Genomic DNA, 26,375 nt, shown 5'->3' on the forward strand with positions numbered 1-26,375 from the left:
GGGGAGGAGTTGCCTATGCCAATCTTATAAGAGTGAATTTACCTTGCATATAATGAATTTTGGGTATAAAAAGGATTGTCTCATAAGAGCGAATTTGCATATACAGAACCTGCATAAAGTGAGGGGAAACCTGTGTTCAGTAGACTTGCTAATGCATTAGTAATCAATTGCTAATGTCCTCTGTGTGAAAGGCAGTGATATTTCTCTCTCTTACAGCTGAGGAACTGGGCAACAGGTCAGAAAACTGGGTTATTGAAACTAAGTTTTGTAACTCAGATGTAGCACCTAAGTAAGTGTCCAGTTTATCAGAGGCGCTGATCCTACACATTTGTCATTTGAAGTCAATCATAAATGTACTGTTGTTGCTTCCCAGTTTCTTCTTATCTTATAGGAGACCTGGGTGGATATGGGGAAGGATACTATTCTTGGCTAGGAGCTGACTGGGTTCAGATAGCTCCAGTCCTTACTGTTCTTTCCGGCACTGCTGTAGTGCATCAGGAGGAGGCAGTGGAACAGCAAAAGCAGCTTACTGCTCTTCTGTGATGTAGTATGGGATGCTTCTGAGCAGCTGTAGCAGAGAAGAAACAGTTCACAATTTAGATGCTTAGGGGGCCACAGGGGAAATGGGGATGGTTAGTTCCTTGAATGTCACCTTGCAGCAACAGGGCTGAGATAAACACTTCAGTTTAAAAATTGTAGGGCTGGTCAAGGAGCACATTTTAATTTTTAATCACCTACCAATTTATTTTCTCTTAATGCAGACATCTTCAAGAGCTCATAACACTTGCCCGTGTAACATAACTAGGGTTGTCTTCATCTTCTGCTTTAAAAAAATAAAAGCAGGAAAAAATGGTACCGGTATGTCTCCCTGGCTACATGTCTGCTGGAGAAAATGTTCTGCCTGTGAAAATATTGAACTGTAGAGCCTGCCTTTGGCTTGGAGATCTATTAGTTATCACATTATAATGACTAAAACTTCTGTGTAAGGGATTAACAAAAATAGCATGGATACCATGGAGATGACTCTTGCTGTACATTATGCCCTGGCCTTTTAAAAAACGTTTCTTGTTTGTAGGAAAGAAATGTAAACTCCTCTTTCACTTCTAACAAGTATATTATGGAATTATTTTTTTTAAATTTAGCATTCTGTGGTTGTTACCTGAGTTCCCATAATGAGAAGCTACTGGTTGTGTAACAGAATAGGGTTTTGCAGAGAAAAGAATGAGTTTCTTTTTTTGCTCAGCTACATAGTATTGACAAAATGTAACCATTTTTGTCCTTAGGAGAAGAGCGGGCTCTTTGTCTTATTGATGTAAAGAAAGTAAAGCAGTCTCTAGCCCAGTCTCACCTCCCGGCCCAGCCTGATATCTCACCAAACGTCTTTGAGGCTGTCAAAGGGTGTCACCTTTTTGCTGCTGGCAAGGTAGGATATAGTTCCTTAATGCCCTGCACTGTACTTCAGTCTCTCCATATGATGATCCCAGGCACAATGAGATATGGAAGAAATATACAAGTCAACAACTTTATTCTCTGTCGTAATTTGTGAGTCCAAGTTCTGTGTTCCTGCTTTAATTATTTTTCTCCAAGCTAAGAGAGGAAGAGAATAGGGTGGGGACAGGATTTGAAGAAAGAACCCCAAATATAAACAGGCAACTGAGGGACATTATACCATGTCCTGTTACATAATAAGGACGTGAGATAAACATAGCGTAACTATAGATAACTGATTTCCATTTTTAGACTCTTATAATTAATGAAGTCTTATTTTCATTCTTGAACAGTGTAGTTCTTTCCAAGGTAGACAGTTTATTCATGCAGTTGTACCATTTACCAGTGTCCAGCATCTGTGCCAATTTCCAGTTTCAATGTGGAATTTTGGCCACTACAAAAATTTCTTAGCAGAAACTGTCTATGCAGATGACTCAGTCCTTGGGAAAGCTGAACATCTTTCAGTTTAAAGCATCGTTTAAGATACAAATTCAAGGGGTTAATCTAGTCATGTTGGATCTAGTTGTAACTTGTTTGGATTCATTATCCCTCTTAATGAAAACTCCTTTCTATTAAAAGCTTCCAGTTCTTTTAATACATTTGCCTTAGATACACAAAAAATCATAGAAGCAGTTTAGATACTTTCTCTCCTTTGAGAATGTAAAGAGCCTTTTCACTAATCTGCAATTATTCTTTGCTATCCTATTATGAATATACCTGCTCATCTTCACAAATCGTTCTTTAGTGAGAGGTAAACTGCATTCTCTTACGTATTCAGAATTGGAATGACACAGTATTTCTAATCTTCCCTACAGATTGAGAATGGACTCTGCATTTGTGCAGCCATGCCCAACAAAGTGGTCATTCTACGCTATAATGAGAGCCTGAGCAAGTTCTGCATTAGGAAGGTAGGTCTGGTTTCTCTGTTGGTAGTGTATTTGCAACAGTCCCATGTAAGGCTTTAGCAGCTAAAGCCTGTAGAATCCATATGGACTGTGCTTGCCAGCTAAACTTGTGGGAAGCTTTTACCATGTCCTAGCTAAAATCAGAACAGACAGGAATTTCCTGTAACAAGAGTTAGCAAATGGGGAAGGAAGCAGAGCAGAACTGTAGTTCTGCCATATGGGCCTATCTAAGCTTGGCCTTGTCCATGTCCCCAAAGCATTGCTTTCCTCACAAACATTTGGGAATGTTCCCTGGCCCTCTTAGTTGACTTCCGTGAAATCAGGAGGATTTGTTTTTAACCTTCTTTCCTTAAAAATGTTAACCGAGTAACTCATTTGAAGAAGCAACAAATACTCTGAACTGTACTTTTTGCAATGAAAACACATATGCATCAAAGGTTAAAATAACTGATTATATCTCTCACCACCTATACTAGCCCTGATGTATGTATTTGGTTCCTCTCAGCCAACAATGTGAGACAGTAAGACAGATTTCTTTGTGTATTTGTCAATGCAGATCCCATTATTAATGTGTATGCACAAGACCTGAATATTTTTAGTACTTGTGTCCAAGAAGGTTGTGTGTGTTCCCTGGGCTACCCTGCCTCCCATGTAAGAAGGGTATAAAAGGGCATAGCAGTCATGATTCTTCCTCTTACTGCCTCTTACAATCAGTCCATGACTGAGACAAACCTATAAGTATCTATTGTGGTATTTTGTTCAGAGATCCTAAGTCATTGTTTTCCAGCCAGTGTTTGTGAAGAAATTTTATTTCTTCACACTCATCTACAGGACTTTCTAATGGATTGGGAATCACTTTTTGGGGCAGAATCCAAACCTCAGGATTTAAACCCTACCTGTCCTATGACAGAATGATCCCTAAAAGGGACAGCTATAGCCAGAATCTCCTCTGAAAATTCTTTCCCTGCTGGACCCACAAGGCTAGGGTGGTTCAGTTTGTTACATCTTCTAGAGCAGTCCTGCCACATAATTTTGGGCCCATAGATGATGTATACAAGGAAAGGGAGGCTGAGCAGCCCAGTATCAGCTAGCATTTAGAGTATGTCACACTATAGGATTGAGCAATGGAAAGAAGGCAGAACTTGTGATGTTGACATTACTTCCCTCAAAGGCAGTGAACTCCTCAGTAAGGAAGGTCTTGATGCTGATGACTCCAGCACCAGTACCAGCTTCCTTACTGCCAGTACCTCTGTCAACTCAGGAGCAGGATACCAAACTCCATAAGAAATGCATGATTCACAATGGAGCCTGTCCATTATTAGAACATACACTGCTATTCAAACTCTCCACAGCACCAAAGGTCTCCACAAGTGTGGATTCATAGCAGGGCTGCTCAGGAGGAGGGACATCTACCTATGCTTATCTAAATGGTTAAGGGCAGATTTCTAAAAAGAGATGACAGCAACCGTACCCATGTTCTCTTGGTTCTCTTGCTAGGTTTCTTGGTGAACAAGGGAAAATGCCCTTTAAGTTATCACAGAGAGAGAGGTCATAGGAACCTTGCTTGATTCCAGGAACTGCAGACGGATTTCTGTCAATGCAATTACTAGTGCTCCAGTTAGAATCAAACCCAACCACAGTGGTAGGGACATGGCTGGGACTCCTACATGACAGGTTAATATAAAAACATATGATGCCCATGTATCTGTGACTGCTTCAGCATATTAAAAAAATAATATAAAAACATATGACTCTGTGACTGCTCCGGCTCTGACTCAGGCGAGTCTATTCCCTAATGAAACACCAGATAAGTGAGGTAATAAAGTAAGATTTGGTTAATCAGTTGCCTGGCTTAACTCATCTCTATGTTCTTATAGTTGGTATACTGAATCTTCACTAGTATCATACTGATTTATACACACAATACTTGGCTAATGGATCATCTGCTAAAGTGGAGTCATTTCTAAATGTATATGCTTATTAAATCACAGTGGAAATTTGCTTCTGATAATTAGTCACCTTTAAAAGTACTGACTTATATTTTCCATAGCACCTGTCAAGACAGCTGATAGTTTGCGAAGCAGTGGATACTCTTCAGCCTTTCTTGGCTCAGCAAGATGTAGATGATTAATTGTCTCGTTGTGTAGAATTATCATTTGTTTTGGCAATGAGTACATGTAAGGGAGTGAAGCAAAAAATCTGTTATTCTATTCCATCATAATCTTCCCTTTGAATTTTTGTGCTACGAAATTGTACTTTAAGCATCTATATGTATAATCATCCAATTCTCATATAGCAAAATATGTTCGGTTTACACCCAGCATTTTTAATATATTTTTTCTTCATTATAAATATAAAAAATACTCTGTACAAAGTCTTGATGTAATATGCAAAATATATATATTACAAAGGGCTAAAATGGGCAATTTACCAGGGATCCTGGCTTTCTGTTTAAAAACTGCAAATTCTCCGATTTTAAAAACGCTAAAATCCATGATTAAAATGCTCGCTCTTAATGTTTTATTGATACAGTTACAATTTTAAAGTAATTTGCTAGCCTACCAGTGCCCCAATTACTATAGTTAAATAAATTCTAAATACCTATGAATTTTGGAATTTAATTTTGGGTTTCTTATCATAGAAAATCAGAGCTGTCCCTGCCCCCTTCACTCATCAGGATGTAGGTCCAAGTGTGGCTTCTCTTCCTCCCCACTCCCCCCCAACTGCCTTGTGGCACTGAACAGCCCTGATATGCCAGTGCCCTGCCCATGCCATTGCCTTCACCACCCCACCCACAGCCCTGCAACTTCCTCAGCCCTGCCAGAGGGGGGTCCCAAGCTGCCACAGCTATGGGGCCAGGGACCTCGGTTCACAACCCCCTGCCCTCCACAGCAGTGCTCAAAAGCCGGATGCTCCCACAAGAGGTGGTGGCTGCTGTGGCCCCAGCAGGGAGCAGTGTGTGGAACCTGGTGCCCACTCCCTCACAGGCAGCATGGCTGGAGCAGAGCCGTGGGGAATAGGGGTGCAGGCTGCCTGCTGCAGGCTCAGGCTCCTCACCTTGCTGCCCTCCCCCAGGGGCCTCTGCAACCCAGTGGGTGGGACCGAGTGGGGTGGGGGAGCTCAGTGCTCCTGCTGCAAGCCCTGCACTGCCATGGCGAGGTTTCCCCTGCCCGCCCAGTAGCAGTGGAGGTAGCGGCACAGGGTTGCGTTACCTGCTCCTGCTGGGCGGGCAGGGGGTGCCTCATCATTGCAACATGGGGCTTGTGGTGGCAGCACTGAGCTTCCCTGCCAGGTCCTGCCCTGGAGGCCCTGTGGGGAGGGCAGTAGGGCAGGGAGCCCAAGCCCACAGTGGGCAGCCTGCACCCATCCCTGCCCCGTGCACAGATCTGGGGGCATGTGCCTCCCATGCCCCCCTGGGAGTGCATGCAATGGCAGGGAGCCAGCCCTCCCCAGCCTCACAACCAACTGCCCACAGCTCCATCCTACTCCCTGCTCGGGCCTGGCAACCACACGTGGCCCAGGGCCCCACACACCGCCCAGCCCTGCCCAGCTCCATCCCTCCTTCACTATGAGGGCCTCAGTCTCCTGTCCCGTCTCCCCCCAAATTTACCTGCGGGAGTTGCTCTCCAGGCTGCCTGGTGGCCATGTGCATGTGTGTGTGTGTCCATGCATATGATGCCCCCTGCCTGACCGCCCTCCTTCCATTCCCCCCAGCCCCTTGCCAGGCTGGAACTCTGCTGGCTTGCAAGGGGAAAGCCTCCTTAACTCACATTTTTCTCCTTTAAAGGAGAAAATCTGGGCTTTTCTTCTTAAAAGAGAAATCCAGGTTTTTCTTCTTAAAATGAGAAAAATCTGGGTTTTACTGTATTTTTCCATGGCAAGTGGAAAACCTGGATCCCTGGTAATTACTGATAATTAGTCATCATTACCAGTGCTCTTGAAGTGACAAATTAACCTTGATTTACAAGCAGTTTCCAGAATCAAGAGACAAAGCCAATATCGTTATTTTAGCTCCATAGGAGTCAAGATGACTTTGGCTGGTAAACCTACAGTCTCTAATCTAGCTCTCAAGCTACTCAGAAATAGTTTCATGGCACCCTGACCCAGGTACTCTATCCAGACACAAAGTCACTGTGGTGTCTGGATGGTCGAATACTGCAGAAAGGGACTTCTCCCTGCAGGTCCAGAAAATTCTGATACAGAGCAGAAAAGTATCTAGCAGGGGAACATACTTTTCTTAATGGAAGAGATTCTTAGGAACTCCAGCCAAAGATTTGCACCCACTCCAGGCCTCAGTACTGAAGATCCTCAACTAATTATTTCATTTATAACAAGCTCGCCTATTGTTCATGTCTAGAAAGGGCCGCCTTACAGCAATCTGAGTTAACTGTCTTATGTGTACAGTGTTGTTCCATCTTAACCACTGGCTAGAAAGTCTGTACCTGCTGGGACTTCGTGATGCTCCCAATGGTCATGGAACCTGTCACGGCGGGATCCTGCAGGAGGGCTGTGATCTTCTTAAGGTTCCTCTCACCGTGTCAAGGCCGGCCCAAGGGCTTGCCCGCGATGTCTTTGATGTTCAGTGTATGTTGGGAGGCTGCCTTATACCACCTTGGGCACGGCGTATCGGGACCTCTGTCCCCGCAGTTTTCCCGGACTCTTGTGGTCTCCCCGTACGATGGGTGCTACTCAGGCACCCTAGCCTTATGGGCTACGCGTGGCTCCTACCAACCCCTAATACCACGCCCCAAGCCTTGCAGATGTACTGGACGTTGGACTGTTAAAATACCTGCCCACTCTCCCGGGCCTTCTCTAGTGCTGCTTCCTTCTCTGGGGTCTTCTCTACATGGGGCGCTCCCCTCTTCAGGGCTCGCCATGCCCACCTTGGGCTTCCCAAAATGCTGCCCCCCCTTCCTGGGGTTTGTCACGCCCGCACTGGGCCTTCTCACTCGTGCCCCCTCTCTGGGGTCTCAGTGCCCTTTCTGGGCCTCCTCTAAAAGTGTTGTCCTGCTCAGGGACCCTTGCCTGCTTTGGGACTCTATATCGAGCCTCCGGTCTTTCAGGCCCACCGCGCTGCTTCCCTCTTTTCCTGGATGCTGTACCGCTATCCCCTTTTCCTGAGGTGCACCGCACCACCCTGCCCTTCTCTTGGGCGCACCGTGCTGCTAACCCCTTTTCCTGGGGTCCACCGCAGCACCCTGCCCTTCTCTTGGGCGCACCGTGCTGCTAACCCCCTTTTCCTGGGGTCCACCGCAGCACCCTGCCCTTCTCTTGGGCACACAGTGCTGCTAACCCCTTTTCCTGGGGTCCACCGCAGCACCCTGCCCTTCTCTTGGGTTTTCTGCAGTGCTAGCCTGTTACCGGGCTCGTCATGCCCGTCCTGGGCTTCTCACAAGGTTGCCCCCTTCCTGGGGCTCGTTGCGCCCACACTGGGGCTCTCAATAACGTCCTGTCTCTAGGGCTCTTCGACGCCCCACACCGCTGCGCCCTGACTGGCGCCTGGATCCCCACGCTACTGTGGGTCTCCTATGAGAATACTGCACCTTCCCAGGCGCTACGACCCCACACCCCGTGGGTCCCTACGAGTACGCTGCGCCCTTCCCAGGCGCTAGGGGCCCCCACCCCTCTGGCGGTCCCTATGAGGCCTCCTCCAACCCCTTATAGCCTCACCCAAACCACCGGTTTAATACAAACACTAAAGTAAACACAAGCCTCCTGGCTATAACTTAACTTAAGGCCGCCTGGCTGTAACAACACCATTGCTCCAGCCTCTGGAGCTCTCACGAACTATACTTTCGATCAGGGTTCTCCCTATATCCTGGCCGAGGGAGCTCCTGTCTCTCCAGCTGCTAGCAGGGAACTGGCAGCCTGGCCTTGGCTCTAGGCTTTATAGGAGCCAGGCCCTGCCCTCTCAGGATCAGCTGACTCTCATTAGTTGCCCTGGCAGCCTGCAGCTGTGCTCATTATCTCTGCTAAGGCTTTTCCCCAGCAGTTCTCCCCTCTCTAGGAGCAGGGCAGCGAGGTGCGCCGCGACAGAACCTCTTTTTGAACCTCTCTCAGAAGGCGTCTTTCAATACGTCACTCTGAAGACAGTTGTCTTAGTGGTTAAGCATCATCCAGGAGATGTGGTATACATCAACCACTTCGACTGACTCCCTTTCATTCATCCCTGCCTGTACAATAGCCTCTGACAGCCCAGTGGTGCTAATACCTGGCTTTAAATTTATGCTTATAGTGTTGTCAGAATTTCACCTCAACCAAAACACTCGCTTTATTCCTAATCCCTCACTTGACATGGAGAGAAAAGAATCTGCTTATATTATATGCATCAAGGGGTTTATTCTGTTATCTTGATAGGATCACACCGTTCAGACTTTTCCTGATCTGGGTATTCTAGGGGTTAAGTCATCTCATTAAAAAGAATATCAATACAGATAATGCACTAACTTTAATTGTGTTACCAGCTGGATGTACCTCTCAAACCACATATCAAGAATCCTTTTTCCTGAGTCAGGAAGTACCCACTCACAAAGATTCTGTTTTGGACTTAGCTGCTAGTTGAGATGCCAGCTTTAGGACAGCATTTCTGCAATCACTGTTCCACTGATTCAGCTGGAATCCTTTGTACCTCCCATCTTCTGAGCGAGTGCTAGTTACCAGTCCCTTATCGTAGGATCCGTGCTGACACATTAGAAAAAAGAATGCTTACCATATTCTCTGAGATGTCGTAGCTGGTTTGGACCCTCCATCCCTGCTTTTTGGAGTCCTCAGCTAGCAGAGTTTGAATTGCAAGGAAACGAGGAAGAGTTGCAACTGCTTTTCTATATGAAGGTGTGAATGATAGTGTAGGGAGGCACAGGGTATATTGGCAATTGCAGTGTTCATTGGTACTAAATAGAAATTCTTACCTTGCATATGTGAAGTGCATTTACATCCATAACAGTAGAATCGAGACAGACAAAACCCTTTTAAAGAAACAATTGCTGTAGAGGAAGTAAGCTTCACAACTCTGAAACAGTTGTCTAAGGTGCTTAAGTCAGCTTCTTTCTTTGTGAGCAGTGTAGGTGTTCAGCAGCTATTATTTGGCTTGCCTTCCAGTAAAGTACCCTACAGAGAGTACTTTGAATTCTGTCTGAAAGAAAAAAAGGCAACCTTTGTTGTACAGGGATGTAAAAGCTGATGTGGCTGTAGCAGTTGCTACCTGCTTTTCTCATGGTAGTTAACCAGCTTCCTTACATAGACAGCTGTCCTACAAATAGCCAGCAAATGCGGTCAAAGAAGAGAGGGATTTGCTCATATAGCAGGCAGATTTTTAATAGTTATCCTAGTAGCATGAGCATTGTTCTAAATATCGGAGAGAGACAGCTGAAGATGTTGAGATTGCCAGTACCAGGAATACAGTCCATCATAGTTTCATAGTTGGTAGGGTCAGAAGGGACCTGAGCAGTTCATCAAGTCCGACCTTCTGCCATGGGCAGGAAAGAAAGAAAGCTGGGGTCAAACTACCCCATCTAGCCTCCTTTTGAAGAGCCCCAGGTTAGGAGTGAGCACCACTTCCCTTGGAAGTTGGTTCCAGATCCTAGCTGCCCTGACTGTGAAGTAGCGCCTCCTGATATCTAGCCTGAATCTACTCTCAGTCAATTTATGGCCGTTATTCCTTGTTACTCCCGGTAGTGCTCAGGGGAACAGGGACTCCCCATAGCCTGATGGTCCCCCTTAGCCAGTTTGTAGACAGCCACCAGATCTCCCCATAGCCTTCTTTTGTGGAAGCTGAACAGGTTCAGGCCCTGTAGCCTCTCCTTGTAGGTCCTGCCTTGCTGCCCCCTGATCATGCGGGTGGCCCTCCTCTGGACCCTCTTGATGGTGGCCACATTTCTCCTGAAGTGCAGCTCCCAGAACTGGACACAGTACTCCAACTGTGGCCTGACCAGTGTTGCATAGAGGGGGAGGATCACCTCCTTGGATCTGCTCGTGATGCATCTGTGGATGCATGACAAGGTGTAGTTAGCCTTCCTGACCGCATCCCCGCATTGGCCCCCCATGTTCATTTTGGAATCAATAATGACACCAAGATCCTTTTCTGCCTCTGTGCTGACTAGAAGGGAGTTCCCCAGTCTGTAGGTATGCTGCTGGTTCTTCATCCCCAGGTGCAGTGCCTTGCACTTGTCAGTATTGAATCCCATCCTGTTCTAATCTGCCTACCCCTGTAACCTGTCTAGATCTAGTTGCAGCCTGTCCCTTTCCTCCAGCATGCCCACTTCTCCCCACATCTTAGTGTCATCCACGAATTTGAACAGGGTGCTTTTCACCCCCTCGTCCAAGTCTCTGATGAAGATGTTGAACAGTGTGGGCCCGAGGACCAAGCCCTGGGGGACCTCACTGCCCACATCCCTCCAGGTCAAAAATGACCCATCCACGACCACTCTCTAGGTGTGACCCTCCAGCCAATTTGCGACCCATCTGACTATGTAGGCATCAACGCCACAGTCGCCTAATTTTTTAATGAGAATGGGGTGAGAGAGAGTGTTGAAGGCCTTCCTAAAGTCCAGAAAGACTACGTCCACCGTGACACCTGTGTCCAAGCATTTTGTGACCTGGTTGTAGAAGGCCACCAGGTTGGTCTGACAGGACTTGCCTCTAATGAACCCATGTTGGTTGCCCCTAAGCATAATATCCCCTGCTGGTCCCTCGCAGATGTGCTCCTGGATAATTTTCTCAAAGAGCTTCCCCAGGACGGAGGTAAGACTAATGGGCCTGTAGTTTCCTAGGTCCTCCTTCCTCCCTTTTTTGAAAATGGGGGCCACATTGGCCCTTTTCCAGTTCTCTGGCACCTTGCCAGAGCACCATGAATGCTCGTAAAGCTGTGCCAGGGGTCCCGCAATGACCTCTGCTAATTCCCTCAGCACTCTGGGGTGGAGATCATCAGGACCTGCTGACTTGAACACATCTAGTCCCACCAGAAGTTCCCTGACTAGGTCCTCACTGATCCTGGGCCTGGCTGCGCCTCCTCTAGGTCCATTGGGGATCCCAGTGGGGGGGATGCCCCGATCCCTCCTCAAAAAGATGGAAGCAAAGAAATTGTTAAAGAGGTTAGCTTTGTTGTCTGGTGTGACCACTAGATTTCCTAGCGTATCCTGCAAAGGCCCTACGTTACCCAGTACCTTCTTTTTACCCCCTATGTATTTAAAAAAGGACTTCTTGTTATCCTTGGTCTGGGACGCTAGTCCCAGTTCCATCTCCGCCTTAGCCTTCCTAACAGCCCCTCTACAGTCCTGAGCAGTGGGGGTATAATTCTCCTTGGTGATGGTCCCTCCTTTCCATTGGGTGTACGCCTCCTTTTTGACTTTGAGATGTTCCTGGATGCCTTTGGTGAGCCATGGGAGCTTTTGACCACGCTTGTCCCCTTTGATCCACATTGGGATTGTCACTCTTTGGGCTTGGAGGATTGTCTCCTTAAGGAATGACCACTCTTCCTGGACTCTCAACTCCACTCCCCTCCGGGACCTCAGTGCCTCCCCAACTAGTCTCCTTACCTCACTGAAATCTGCCCTTCTGAAGTCCAGGGCTGCTGCCTTGCTGCAGGCCTTTGACACTCTGCACTGGATGGTGAATTCCAGTAGGCAATGATCACTATTGCCCAGGTGGTTAAGAACCCACAGTCCTCTCACCAGGTCATCTCTTGTGGCCAGGACCAGGTCCACCAAGGCATTTACCGTGGTGGGACTGTGCACCTCCTGGGTTAGATGGAGGTCCTGTAACTTGGCTAGGAACCTACGTGAGCGGTCAGACCTGGCTGACTGCTGTTCCCAGCAGGTGTCAGGGTAGTTTAGGTCACCCATTATGACCATGTCCCTTGACTTAACTGCCTCCACAAGCTGACCTGAGAATTCCCAGTCCAGCTCTTCCCCCAGGTTGGGTGGCCTGTAGTAAACCCCTACCATTAAGTCCCTTTCCCCCGACCCCCTTGTATGCGGACCCAGAGCACTTCAGTCTGCCCCTCCTCTGATCCAATGCTGTTTGTTGAGGATGCGTATTGCTCTTTGACGTAGAGCGCCACACCCCCACCTTTCCTCCCTGTTCTATCCCTCCTGTACAGCCTATAGCCCTTGATGTTTACCGCCCAGTCACGTGTTGGATCCCACCAAGTTTCAGTGAGCCCCACTGTGTCTGGGTTAGTGATAGCTAGCAGGAGGGCAAGTTCCTCTTGCTCGTTCCCCATGCTACGAGCATTAGTATAGAGGCATTTAAGGCCTCCTGGAGGGGTATGCACTGCCCCCCTAATCCCAGGACTATCTGGGCCCCTGTCTCTTACCTGGGTATTTCTTGTGCTAGTTGCCTGTCTTGGCTGGGCTGTTTGCTTTACTACCTAGAGCTTTAACTACCTAGTAACTTTTGGTATTGTAAAGCAAGCTGTTTGTTTGTTTGTTTGTTTGTTTGTTTGTTTGTTTGTTTGTTTGAAGCTTTATTTAATACCATACTGTGTCTCTACATGTGCAGTAACTATTGGTATTACAATGCAAGCGGTACCCTCAAATTCTACTGTATTTAATATCTGTACTATTAAGTAGAGGTGCACCGATATATTGATCCATATTGGATTGGCCCCGATAAAAGGAAAATTGATGTTAATGGCAATCGGGTTTTGTTTGGCTGGTGTAGCTAATAATGGCACCAATAAATGCCAGGCACATGTGCGCAGCCGCAGCATGCATGTGGCCAGGAATGCAGCCTGGGAGCTTGGAGAGCAGCATTCAGCTGGTAATTCTGTTGAGGGGAAAGGGTGTTGCGGGGGCAGATCAAGGTCCCCACAGTGAGTGAGGGAATGGGGCTGGGACAGGGTGTGGAGCGGAGCTGGTGGCAGCTCATCCATAGAAGCAGTGGGGCAGTTACCCGTTGTTGCGCATGCCCCCTGAATTTGTGCATGGGGCAAGGGCACAGTGTCAAGGGCTGCACCAGCCTCTTCCTGGTGGGGCTGGGTGTCAGCAGTGCTGTGGGGAGGGGTGTTACAGCCACCCCAAAATTTTGCTGTGGTATCCCAGTAGCCTCCCCTCCCAGCACTGCTGCCCACCCTGAGTGCAGCCCTGGCCCAGCCCCCACTGGACAGAGGTTGGCACAGCCCCTGGCCCTGAGCCCGTGGCGGGTAGCCGACCCCCACCCTGAACACAGATCCAGGGGGTACATGCCCCCCATGTGTCTCTCAGGGGTGTGCGCAGCAGCAGGGAGCCACCCCCCCCCCGGCGCCCCCAGATGAGCTGCCCACAGCTCTATCCCATGTCCTGCCCTGGCTGGGCAGCACCTGCCCCTTCCCCACTCCCTCCCTCACCATGGGGGCCTTGATCTGCCCTTCCCACCCCCCATAGACTTCCTGGCTGGCTGCTGCTCTCCAAGTTGCCAGGCTGCATTCCTGTAAATCAGTTATAGAATCGGTATTGACCAATATGGCTGGTCAATAATTGGTCATTGGTATCAGACAAAAAAAAATCTTTATCAGTTCACCCCTACTAAGTTAGGTACAGTTTTATATCGTGTATCATGTATTAGCATGTATTGATTCCTCACAAGATCCTGTGGCTTCACTTATCTGAGCAGCTTTGGCAGTTGATTTCTAAAGAGGTTTGAATATCTAAGGATGTATTGTATTAGAACTCAGAAAAATACATAAGAGCAATATAGGGGAATTAATGTTGACCTATAACTTGCCCTTCTCTTCCAGGAAATTGAAACTTCAGAGCCGTGCAGCTGTATCCATTTGACCAGTTACAGTATTGTCATTGGAACCAACAAGTTCTATGAAATTGAGATGAAGCAGTATACACTGGAGGGTAAGAGTTGCTTCTTGTCACGCACACTAAACAGAACTGTAAATGTGTTTGGGGCCAAATATATGTCTAGTTAAGTGGGAGCTAGAGATATTAGTTTACAGACAAGCTGGTGCTGACATTGGTCTCTCACTTCACCCTCTTCCAGAGTTTCTGGATAAGAATGACCACTCCTTAGCCTCTGCTGTATTTGCTGCTTCCACCAACAGTTTTCCAATCAGTATCATACAGGTGAACCCCACAGGGCAGAGGGAGGAATATTTGCTTTGTTTCCATGGTAAGTCTATGGTAAGCTGTTGGACTAACCTGCCATTTTATTTTTGTACAAGATTTATCAGGAGATGCCTAGGAACTGTGGTTTGGGGAACCTAGGCATTTGCATCACCTGAGTGATACACAGTATCCAAAACATTTGATAATCTTAACTGCTGACAATGGTGAGTTCTAAAAGCACCAGAGAATGCTTAGCAAACAGTAGCTGGTCTTCATAGTAAGATGTACAGGATATTGAAACTAAAATGGCAGCCTTCTGATTCAGTCAGCTGACATGCTTTGGTCAGATCTCTTCCAGGTTATGTTCAATTCTCTGTGCCTATTGGTCAGTTGCTGCTACTAAATATCTATGAGAGATGCTGAGGGATTGTAATGTTATCCCTTCAACATATGTCTAGTGTAAATAGTTGATGAACTGTTCTGATTAGCTTCCATAGGAACAGATTGCTTTACTTTTTCTGCAGAGAAAGGAAAGGTTGTAAGCCATTTTTTTATGTAATTGTTTTTGTTGAGCCTTTAGATTGATATCCCAAAAATTCACAAGGCACCTTTAGCCATGACAACAGTAATTCTTCTGCAACTTGCAGTAAGAGCCTCTTTGGGCAGCAGGCACATTTTTGTGACTAGCATATGTCTTCCAGCCATTTATGGTTGCTGGGTTCCTAGCAGGATAAGAAGTAACAGCTTTACCTTAATTAGTGTAAGGAGAACTCAAGTTCTAACAGCTTTGGTATTGAAATTATCCCTAAGTCCAGTAATATTTGCAAATTGCACTGTCAGTTATTCTGGAGGCTATAGCAGCTGAAAAGGTAAAGTGGCCTTTTCATAGAATCATAGCATCACAGAAAAATAGAGCTGGAAGGAACCTGTGGGAGAATCATCCCTATCGAAACCATCCCATGCAAATCCTTGTTAACTTATTATTAAAGCTACAAAATCAGCCCTGACATACAGCTACAAGGCATAGCATCCTAACCTGCCGCAGATAAGGTAAGGGGACAGTGGTGGTCAGTGTCCTGCTGCTGCAAAAGTTGTTAAAAATATGCTCAAGAGATGCAATGAAAGGTCACACCCTCCTCAAAAGAGGCAAGCAAAAACCCCTAAAGTCCTTACCAGTCTGACTAGGGGGGTAAAATTGCTTTCTGACCCTAAACCTGAGTGGAGGGGCAAAATTGTCTGACCAGGAACCTCTGGGTTTAAGTCTGGGCAGGAGACATGGCACATCCCAGTCAAAATTCCTAGCCTTGGCTGCAGCCAACAACCAACGCTTCTGGGGAAGGTGGAGAAAAACCCTGGCACCTGTAGCAATAGGAGGTGAAAAAAACATTCCTTCCTGGCCCCATGTGGCATTCAGCAGAGCCCAGAAGAATAGGAAATGCCCATAGTATATCATAGGTATAGCTACTTTTAGTTCATCCCTGACCAGTGCTTATCCAGTCTCTTCTTGAACACCTCCCATGATAGAGATTCCACAGTTTCCTAGGCAGTCTGTTCCACTGCCTCGCAGTTCAAACAGTGAAGAAATTTCTTGATATCTAATCTAAACCTACTTTGCTGCAACTTCAAGACATTGGATTGCATCGTGTTCTCTGCAGTGAGAGGGATAAAGTGCTGTTCTTTATGGCAGCCCTTCAGATATTTGAAGACTAAGACTGCGAACATGTCCCTTCTCAAGTCTCTTTTCTGCAAGCTGAACATGCCTGTTTCCTTCAATGTCTCCTCATATGGCTTGCCTTCCAAACCATTTATCATTTTGTTGCCTATCACTAGACCCTCTCTAAGTTCTCCATGTCCTTTTTAAAATGTGGAGTACTCTAGATGAGGCCTGACCAGCGCTGTGAAAGAGGCAGTATCACCTCCCATGTATTGTATCTGATGTTCCTATAGATGCAGCCCAAAATTGTATTTGGCTTTTGTGCAGCTGCATCACACTGCAGACTCATTGAATCTATGATCAAGACTCCTAGATCCTTCTCCATGGAGCTGCCATCCAGCTAGGTGTCACCCATTTTGTATTGTATTTTTTATTATTCTTCCCAAGGTGTAGTTCCTTGCATTTGTCAGCATTGAACTTCACCCTGTTAACCCCAGCCCAGCTTTCCGATATGTCAAGATCCTTGTGACTTGTGCTCCCATTCTCCAGCGTGTTTAGTCCTTCCCTGGTTTACCCTCTGCATATTTTCTCAAGAAGCTCTCTGTTCCTGCATCCACATAGCTAACAAACACACTGAACAGCGCTGGGTGCAGGACAGACCCTTGTCAGACTCCACTTAAAACCTCCTGCCATTCTTTGCTTGTGGCTATTGAGTCAGTTGTCTATACCCCCCACAGCAGTTTTGTCTAACGTAGGAGTGGCAACCTTTTACTTGTTTGTGACTCAGCTGGCACTGTGGGCTGCCCATCCCTTGCTGTGCCCAGTTGTTACTGCTGGGAGGGGCTGATCTCTTGCTCCCTCCCCCAACAGCCTCCTTTAAATTATTTCTTGCTTAGTTTTTCAGAGTGAGCTGAGGCTGTGCTGGTGGGGGAGAGAGCAGCCCTGTGCACGGAGCCAGGGTTGGGATTACATGGAGCAGCAGGATTAGCTGGCCTTTAGTAAAACGTAGATAGAATTTGGGCTGCATCCCACAGCTAGGCAGCAATAAGGTTTCAGCTCGCCACTGGTAAAATGGGCTGGATCCAATTTCTAAGCAGGCCAGATCTGGTCATGGGACATAGGTTGCTGCTCCCTGCACTCCCTTCATCCACCCAAGTAGTTACTCTGTTGAAGGAGATCAAGTTTGGCATGATTTTGTTCATAAGAAATTTGTGCTTACAGCTCAGAATAAGCCTTCCCTTTTTTAGAGGCTTGCATAGGAATTTCCTTTGGATATGCTTTTATTTCTGGTTTTGTTTTTTTCAAATTACTCTTTGCAAAAAAAAAAAAAAAAAGTAAGTAAATGCTGCAAACATGTGACATTGGTTCTTGGCAGAATTTGGTGTCTTTGTGGATTCCTATGGAAGACGCAGTCGGACAGATGACCTGAAATGGAGTCGCTTGCCTTTGGCTTTTGGTAGGTATAGAGCAACACTCACTAGAATTGTGCTGGTTTTGCCCATTTCCATTGTTCTGGAATGTTCAGTATTGTAGGCACTGTGATAATGGGGAGGCATCCTGGTGGTAAGGGCGGGCTTCTGATTCAGTGTTTTTCTAACTCTCTTAGAAATAGTGTAATTTTTCCTGTGGTAACAGATAATTATAAGCCTCAGGAAACATAGCAGACCTTCTGAAGCGTAAAGAAATAGAGGAAGATTAAACCAAATTGATGCATTTGGTTAGTGTTCCCACTGACAGTGACTAAATGGGCCAGTGTCATTTTTAATGATGCTGGGAAGTCTGTGAAGTACTCAAGAATCTATCATAACAGAATGAAACCTTAGGGCCTTTGTTCAGTTCAGTCTGCTCTTTAATCCCTTCTGTGTGACATTCTGCCTGCCATAATGCTATAGAAACAGATTGCTACAAAGCAAAGGAAAGCAAACCATGGGCTGTAGGAGCTACAAAGCAAACCATGGGCTGTAGGAGGGCAGGAAGCTGTCGTGTTCACAATGTGAGTTTCCTAACAAATTTGTGCTAATGTAGATTCTTTGTGCTGTGTTTTTTCTGTGACTGGTGGTGCTGCAGCCTATAGAGAACCCTATCTGTTTGTGACCCATTTCAATTCCCTTGAAGTGATTGAGATTCAGGCACGTGCTTCTCTAGGGTAAGTTATCTGCTCAGCACTTTGAACAGCATGTCCATATGCAGTTGTGGTAAGCTTCTAAGAACCATGGACAATAACCAGATCGTACTGATATTTTTCCTCCCCTTCACTCAGCACTCCTGCACGAGCCCATTTGGAGATCCCTAATCCTCGGTATCTGGGGCCAGCAATTTCATCTGGAGCTATTTACTTGGCCTCATCCTACCAGGACAAATTAAGGGTGATTTGCTGTAAGGGAAATCTAGTAAAGGAGTCCAACAATGAACATCACAGAGGAACTTCTGCTACACGCAGGTATGAAGTCAACATGCTGTGTTCCTGCCCTGCCTCTTTCTTGTCTGCCATGCCTGCAGCATTACATCAAGACTGCTTTTTTCAGGATTATTGTGTTGAGAGCCTTGCTTCAGTCTTGTTGGGTAAAGGTCAGCTTCTCTGAGGAGCATCTAAAAATGCTACAGAGATCAGTGGCAAATATAACAGTTCTACTGGTTAAAGCTAGAATGCTAGGACCTCCCCTTAGGAAAGCTGAGCTTCCTGGGCCATACCTAGGTAACTTCCTTCACAAATGCCTTCAAGATAAAAAGTCTTATAATCTGGACAGTGTTATTGTTCAAAAATTTCTGGATGTTTCTACATGCCTAGGAAGCAATGCTTGTGGTTGCAAGTGTTCAGGAATCTTGTGTACTTCCGTGTTGTTATAAATCTTACTGAAATTGTTTTGACTACTAAATCCAAACCAAATTTTTTCAAGGGCATAATCTTTCCAGGTGTTCTAACCGTAGATGATCTGTCCTGGGGTAGGGCTTGCATGGCATGGTTTTTGCATCTGCTTTCAGATAGCAACAGTTGTCAAAAAGAGGAAAATGTTGCACTTTTTACCCCTTTCAGAAATTATTTGCCACAAACATTGCCACAAAAATTGTTTGCCTCTAGCACCAGTACATGGCTGGGTTATGCTGATTTCCATTTCTATGGTTAGGTTATGCTGATCAGTAACTTGAGAAGGGCTTCTGTGTTGCTGTCAAAAACAATAATCCTCTTTACAGAAACGGGGATAGTCAGTTGCTCAGGAATCTTCAACCAGTCCAATTAGACTGGATGAATTAGGGATGAATTCTTGCCACATGAAATCATGAGACTTTTGCCCTCCTACTATGTTTGTAAAAACTATATAAATGTTCTGTTGCAGATAAATATACAGGCAACAACAACATTTTGATTTTTAAACATAGATTTCCTAAATCAAATATTTTAGAATCAATGAAACTAGTTGTCCATAGCCATGGTATTATTCCTAAGCTCCAACAGCTGGGGCTGGAAGTAGAAGATTGGGGTAGAAGTGTTGCTTTACTGCGGCTGTGACTGGAGAGACAAATGTTCACATAAAAATAAACCATGGGTTGCTAAAATGTTTTTTAAAAACAAAATCCCTGAATGCTGTATGAGGCTGAAAGTAATAATGGAGGGGACTATGGTGATGCTGCCATAAGGTGATAAGATCTTGGTCTGTGCAACACAGGAAAGACAAATTGGGCAGATAAGTATTTATTGTGACTAACAGTGACCACTTGGAAAGAGAACAATGTTTCCTATAAGCAACGTAAGCTAGTCACCCACACCAAATGTAATCAGATGTTTATTTCAGTGTCTCATAATTTTTTGCTGTCCCTTTAAAATCTTATATATGAGAAGGGATAAACTAATGTTTAATGTTCTTTTATATAGGCAAAAGTGACTGTTGTATTCCTAAAAAAAAAATAAGTAGTTCTTGTAGGTGTTCTGTGGAGCCTTGATTTGTGCTAAGCTTTCATTATTCCTTCAGTTGGAATGCCTTATTTACCAGAGCCTTCTGAAGTCATGAAATGTCTTGATGCAGAGGTTTGCGTGGCAATATTTTAGCAAACATAAACATTGGTTTGTAACAGTTGATTACTGGAGGTTATAACCTTCTTTCAGCCACACCAACTAGTCTCTTCTCCATTAATGGTCATTTCAGCCTCTTCAGGACTTCATGTTAAAGAGAAAATGATACAAAAAGACTATGCCATTCTTAATCATGGCCGCTCAGCCAGTTGACTCTTGTGTATAGTATTTGGTTGGGCTGTGCGAAGCTTCAGGTGCTGATTCGATTCAGAGGAGATTCAGCTGGATTCAGCGGCCGAATCTCCGAATCTGAATCAAATCAGGAGACCAGTTAAAAGATCCGAATCAATTCAAAGCTCTCCGAATCTTCGGAAAAGATTTGGAGAGCTTCGATGATTCAGACAGTCCCTGCCCACTGCAGGAGGGAGCTGCAGCCGGGCTCAGAGCTGGTAAGTAGGGGGGGGGGAGGGGACCATGGGGAGCCCCTGCCAGGCCCCATCCCTTGCCTGCTCCCCCTCCCCCCCCACCCAACTCCCCCCACTCTCTCAGCCCCCCTATGGCTGCCTCACCCGCCCCAGCTCCCAGTGCTTTAAAAAAAAGTCCCAATTCACTGGGTCCTGCTGGGCAGGGGGGGGTGATCCCTGCTGCCCCATGGGGGGCTCTGCATGAGCCCCCCTCCCTGCTGTCCCAGCCCCCCCATGGCTGCCCTGCCTGCCTGCCCCAGCTCTGGCCCTTTAAGGGAAAAAAAACCTGAGGAAAAACAGCAGGACTCACTGCTCCTGCAGTGGCCTCAGGGCTTTGTGGGGGCTCGTGGAAGAGCTCCCCATGTGGCACGGGGTAGTGGGGATTGCTCCCTGCTGGCAGGAACGGTAAGTCCAGGGTTTTTTCTCATTTTTGGGGGGTTTTTTTTCTTAAAGAGCCGGAGCTGGGGTGGGTGGGGCAGCCATGGGGCTGGGGGAGCAGGGGGGGGGTCGAGAGGGCTCGTGCAGAGCCCCCTACACATCGTGGGGCAACAGGGAGCTTCCTCCCCCCCCCCAGCAGCACCTGGTGAGTGGGGGGGGTTTCCCCCAAGTGCCGAGAACTGGGGCAGGTGGGGCAGCCATTGCTGGGCTGGGAGAGGGGTGAGGGATGGGCCTGGCCTGGGTGATTCGGCCGAATTGGTTCAGGACAGTGATTCGAATCATCGAATCGAATCACTGTCCCCCTAATTGGCCGAATCCGAAGTGAATACTAGCTGCTTCGCACAGGCCTAGTAGTTGGTAACAGATCTTTGGGGTGGTGCTATTGTGTGCCCACGGTGTATGTCTGTCCTAAAATTACAGGGAAGCATTTGCAGTCTTCACTAGATGGGACCCTCTTGTGGGAACACTGGGGGAGAGGAGAGGGGACTGGGGTGGCTATGCTCTTAATGGAAATGTAACTTTAAGGTTTTTGTCGCTCAGCTGTCCACGTCCATTATTTTTGAATGACAGTAGCCCTAATAAAAGAGGTCCCCCCACATATAATGAGCACATAACCAAGCGGGTAGCATCAAGCCCAGGACCACCAGAAGGACCAAGCCACCCTCGAGAACCAAGCACACCACATCGGTACCGAGAGGGAAGGACAGAGCTGCGCAGGGACAAGTCTCCTGGGCGACCGCTGGAGAGGGAGAAATCTCCAGGCAGACTTCTGAGCACCCGCAGGGAAAGGTCCCCTGGGAGGTTGTTTGAGGAGAGCAGCAGGGGACGCATGCCTGTGGGAGGTGCAAGAACACCACTCTCACAAGTTAACAAGGTAAGCTGGGAGCCCTTGACAGCTCCTTGTCACTGGAAAGCATCTCACTTTATCAAAGGGGGGGAGCTGTGTACACCATGAAAAGCCAATTATCTGGGAAAAGAACTGTGGTCCTACCCCACTTTCAAATACACATTTAGTCGTAGCAAATCTCAACGTGGAAAACCTGATTGTCACGTCTTCTGTAACTGTCATTTTATTTCCCTACTAGGTCTGGGACCAGTCTTCAGTATAAGTCTCAGCTAGACAAATTTACTCCTCATCTTGATCTGCAGGAAAAACAAAGGAAATGTACTGAGTATATGCGCTCCATACTTCTGCCCAGTCATCTAAACAGCATTATTGGGCCAGAACTGGCTCCATGTCAGGAGACACATGATGCTTTCAAGGATTGTCTGCATCTCAGTTTATTTCCCTGCACCTTCCTGCAGTCATATTTTTGCACTTTGTACTACTGTTACTCTTTCAAGCAGTTCATGAACTTTTTGTACTTAGCTTTAGTCCATACCAGTTCATCAAGAAAATCCAATGGGATGAGGATCCCACCCCAAGTCTTTAATGTGGTTAGCACCATTTACCAGATAATAAATCATAGTTTGGAAAAAAACAAAGGTACTGGAATTCTTGATGGCCTTGTAAACTGGAAGGCCACAGTGACTGGTGTTTAAAAGACACTGAGACTGGGTATTCTCTGCTGAACTGCAGAGAATTAATCCAGATCAGTTTGTTCACCTGTCACTTTCCAAAACTCTTACCACAACTGCCCCAATGCAGCTCTGTGTTCAGCTGATTGACAGGGAAAGGGAGATCCCCTGACTGAATAGTCACTGTCCCCATGTCCAAAGACAAAGTGCATTCTTTCCAACATACTGGGGTGTAAGACTCTTTATCCAGGTCCTCTGCATGGCAGTTCACTGCATGCTGCTGCACCATCACTCTGGCCGCTCTCTCCTTTTAGGTTGCTTTGCTAAGTATTGTATTGTACCTCACCTGTAAATTAATTGAAGCCTTTAGAGTATGCTGCAAAATAATTGCCATTATTTACTGGGGAATTTGGCAAAGAAAAGTTGCAATCCTTATTATACGACAAGAATCACTGTTGCTGCTTCTTGCCTTCTCAATATTAAACAGCATCCCATTCAGAAATTGTATCACAATCCCTACAGTCATCTCCCCAGGACAGTGGCCAGTTTGGCTCTACCACCAAGAAAGCATGAAAGCAGCAGTACACAATTGTCAACTCAAAGCAAAATCCTTCTTGCCTGTTTGGGGGCTGTATCTTGTCGTACCATAAGAACTGGGAGTCATGGCACTAGAGGATACTTGCAATAAACAGCTTTTGCAATTACCCAACATCTCACGTTTTCTTTTTTTTTTTTTCTTTGAAGCAAGCCATTTATTGCTTCATATTCTCCTTTGCCATGAATTTTATCCCTTATAATTAAGGCAGAGAGCAAATGATTTTCAAGGCAGGTTTTGACCATTCAGTCTGCTTTGGCAACATTCTTAGTGAACAACCATGTTCTCTATAAATGGAAAAGAGCAAAACTGCATCCAATTTTCCCTTTGGCCAAGTTTTATATCTTCCGCTTGTCCCTTGCCAGCCAGTGCTAACCTGTTCTAGACCCCCATAAAACACAAATGCCTTGTCAGTGTCCTTTGGCGAGTTTCATGGATATTGTATTCTGTTCTCTTGTCTGTTGGGTTATCTTAGACCAGATGATTTGGCAGGAAACTTGCTGAAACTTTTGTCTCCTGGTCTGAGTATTTTGAAAGGTCACTAAGATCAGTCTTTAAATCTTTGCATCTCACGGAAAATCTTCATGACCTGAGATATGGGCTTGTCGAGTCCTGAAAGTGTATACCTTGTGTCTTGTTTGTGAAATGCTTCCTGCTATAGAAATAGCTCAAAGGACTGTAAATATTTACAAGAAACTTTATATTCGTAACAAAAGGGAATTGAATCAGTTTCTACTTTTTTATTGTAAACTGTGCATTTTTCAACACTAGCTTTTTTGTTTTAATGGTGGTTGTGGACAGCCATCTTCAGATGCTGGAGGGGCCTCAGCTTAATCCTCCCAGAGCCCATGAAGAAATATTGTACCATCAAATTGCAATTGAAAGCTTGTTAGCATTAATGAGGTTTTAGGTATCAAAAAGTGCAGGATTTTTTTTCTTCATTATCTTTTATTATCGACAAGCAAGGGAACCAGAGGATCAGTTCAAGCTCCACCGGGAAAGTATTGAACTTTGTTGTTGAACAATAACCAAATAAAACAAATAATATTGACCGGCATGGTGAAATGAACGTTTCCTTCCATGTAAAATACCACTAAGCCATCCTAACAGAGCAGCCAGCAGTAGGAGCTATATTATCTATAGGAGTATAAGCTTACCAAAGAGCTAACCTTCAGAATATTCAGCCTTTTAGTACCCTGAGCAAGTAGCGTAAGTGACTTCAGAAAGTTAAAGCATGTTGATGTGAACTGAGAGGTGGGATTTACCTTTTTTTTCATTTACTATAGCAGCAGTCAGCTGCAAACACCTTGAGCTGAATTCTGCCCTCAGATACCCACCCACTGACATTGGTAGAGAGGCATGTGAGTATCTGGAAGAAGAATCTGGCCCCTGGTAAACAACCCACAGATTTTTGAGCCAGGAAAGCACTTTTAATTACCAACAACATAATCTAATGATGGGTTCTGGAGCTATCCTGGCAATGTACCAATAGCAAAGGGAACAGAGTTAGTTCATTCATCCCACCATTTTAATAGTCTGGTGCTGTAATGCCTAAGAGCTGCAATTTTTTAAAGACCAACAAATATAATTCAGATTGTACTCAATCTGCCAAGTTACTGTACATCTTAATTTACACCTGGCGGGAAAACTCTCTAGATCAGACTTAAAATGTAAATACATCTATTTTTAACAAAACCAATTTTTACAGGGTCTGAAGTATTCTTTCACAGGAAGAGTTTTTAATATGCACTGCTGCCTACAGTAACTTAATTTGTCCTCCTACAGATCAGTGTTTTTGGTTTTGTGCATATAACCGCCCCCAATAAAGGTTTTTGTTGGAGGGTGTGGGGGAGGGTTACTAATAGCTACTGTTACATTTTGGTCTACATGACATTTTTCATGGAAATGCTCTACATCAAACCAAACTGCTTGATTTATCTATTGTGCCTACTATCTGATGTATATGATGAAATGCTGACTTGTTAAATGTTCCTTTATTTCTATTTTAATGTGCACACAGAATACTTATTTAAAAGTCATTGTTTCAGTCCTATGATGCATGATCAGAATTGTAAAACTAAAATAATCCAGAAACTGGTGAAGTAAAATATTTACTAAGCCTTTTGATTATCAAGAACACTGCACAAATTCTCACTGGCTCATTAACCCACCTTACTGCTGAAAATAACTGGGGGCAATGAAAACTTTATTTTGCAGTGGCTACACTATGTCATGGGTTTATTCAAATAGACTAAAGTTATTGTCCCGAAGTGAATGTAACAAGGAGCTATGCATCTACCTAAAACTGTAGCCTCCTAGCAACAGCCAAAAATAAACATAACAGTACAGATTGTGAGCTGTGGGTGGGAGAATATAAAGTAGCAGCTAATAAATCCAACTCTTCACCCAGCTTTGGTCTTTGGAGGAATTTCATTCTTCCAGTAACTGAACAGAATGCGATTAACCCGATTCATTCACCTAGTATAGGAAACTAACAGAAGAAAACCCACCAAAGCAAGGCCTCCCTGGCTTCTCCCCTCAAAGGAGAGAACAAACATCTGGTGAATTAATTACATTACTCATGGCACCGGGGTGGTACAAAACCCCATATTAAATAGAATCCAATTCTTTAACAAGGACTGAATTTGGCAGGACACTTGTGGGTTTTTTGTAGTTAAACACCTGGTTGCTGTGATGTTTTGGAACTTTTGTGCGTGTGGTTGGAGTAGTCATGCGTGCAGCACATTCCCTGAGTGACATTTCAGGTAGTGCTGTTGCTTTCCAAAAGGTCAAAACTAAAGAACACGGCATGTTGTCAAATAAAGTGTGAATCACTCCTCAGTGTACAGCTTCAATGCTTAAGATGAGTTTGAATCAAACCTCCTGTTCCATTAGAGCACACCCAGTACTACTGGAATGCTGTGCAGTATGATCTCTTTCATTATGCCTTATGAGTTGGTGCAGTTATTGTCATTTGCTTGTCAAAGACAAGTCTTGCCTATATAAAGCATACACTAGATTTTGGGTGTTTTGCATTTCACCTGTTTGGTGGATAGAATGACTGACCTGTACTGACAGTTTAATAGCATTGTCCTGCAGCTGAGCTGGGGGAAACACCGGTTTAGAGTCCCTGGACAAGAGCTGAATTCTGCATAGGCCCAGAACCCCTTTGTTTCCATATATAACAGAGCAATGTCTTAACTCTGCGTCAAACCTTTTTGCAGTTCAGCTGTGAAGGCATTAAACCTTCAGGCTCTATTTGTAAGTCTCAG

The 26,375-nt window shown here is 45.5% G+C and overlaps 1 protein-coding gene across 8 annotated transcripts in view; it reads left to right on the top strand.

Moving 5' to 3' along the window:
* CIT (citron rho-interacting serine/threonine kinase) overlaps window positions 1–25,939 on the top strand; it is a 114,777-nt gene extending 88,838 nt beyond the window's left edge. For 5 of the 8 annotated variants that reach the window (XM_019493736.2, XM_019493740.2, XM_019493741.2 and 2 more), the window contains 9 exons: window positions 1,284–1,423; window positions 2,304–2,396; window positions 14,107–14,215; window positions 14,361–14,489; window positions 17,455–17,535; window positions 18,147–18,225; window positions 18,340–18,519; window positions 21,531–21,864; window positions 22,076–25,939. In XM_019493736.2, coding sequence (XP_019349281.1) covers window positions 1,284–1,423; window positions 2,304–2,396; window positions 14,107–14,215; window positions 14,361–14,489; window positions 17,455–17,535; window positions 18,147–18,225; window positions 18,340–18,519; window positions 21,531–21,864; window positions 22,076–22,099 — 1,169 coding nt within the window. In that variant the 3' untranslated portion in view covers window positions 22,100–25,939. The remainder of the gene's footprint in view (window positions 1–1,283; window positions 1,424–2,303; window positions 2,397–14,106; window positions 14,216–14,360; window positions 14,490–17,454; window positions 17,536–18,146; window positions 18,226–18,339; window positions 18,520–21,530; window positions 21,865–22,075) is intronic. The other 3 variants (XM_019493737.2, XM_019493739.2, XM_019493742.2) reach the window with 1 other exon arrangement.
* Window positions 25,940–26,375: the final 436 nt, after the last annotated feature.

The sequence above is a fragment of the Alligator mississippiensis genome, chromosome 10, assembly GCF_030867095.1.
Source record: "Alligator mississippiensis isolate rAllMis1 chromosome 10, rAllMis1, whole genome shotgun sequence".
NCBI lineage: Eukaryota > Metazoa > Chordata > Crocodylia > Alligatoridae > Alligator > Alligator mississippiensis.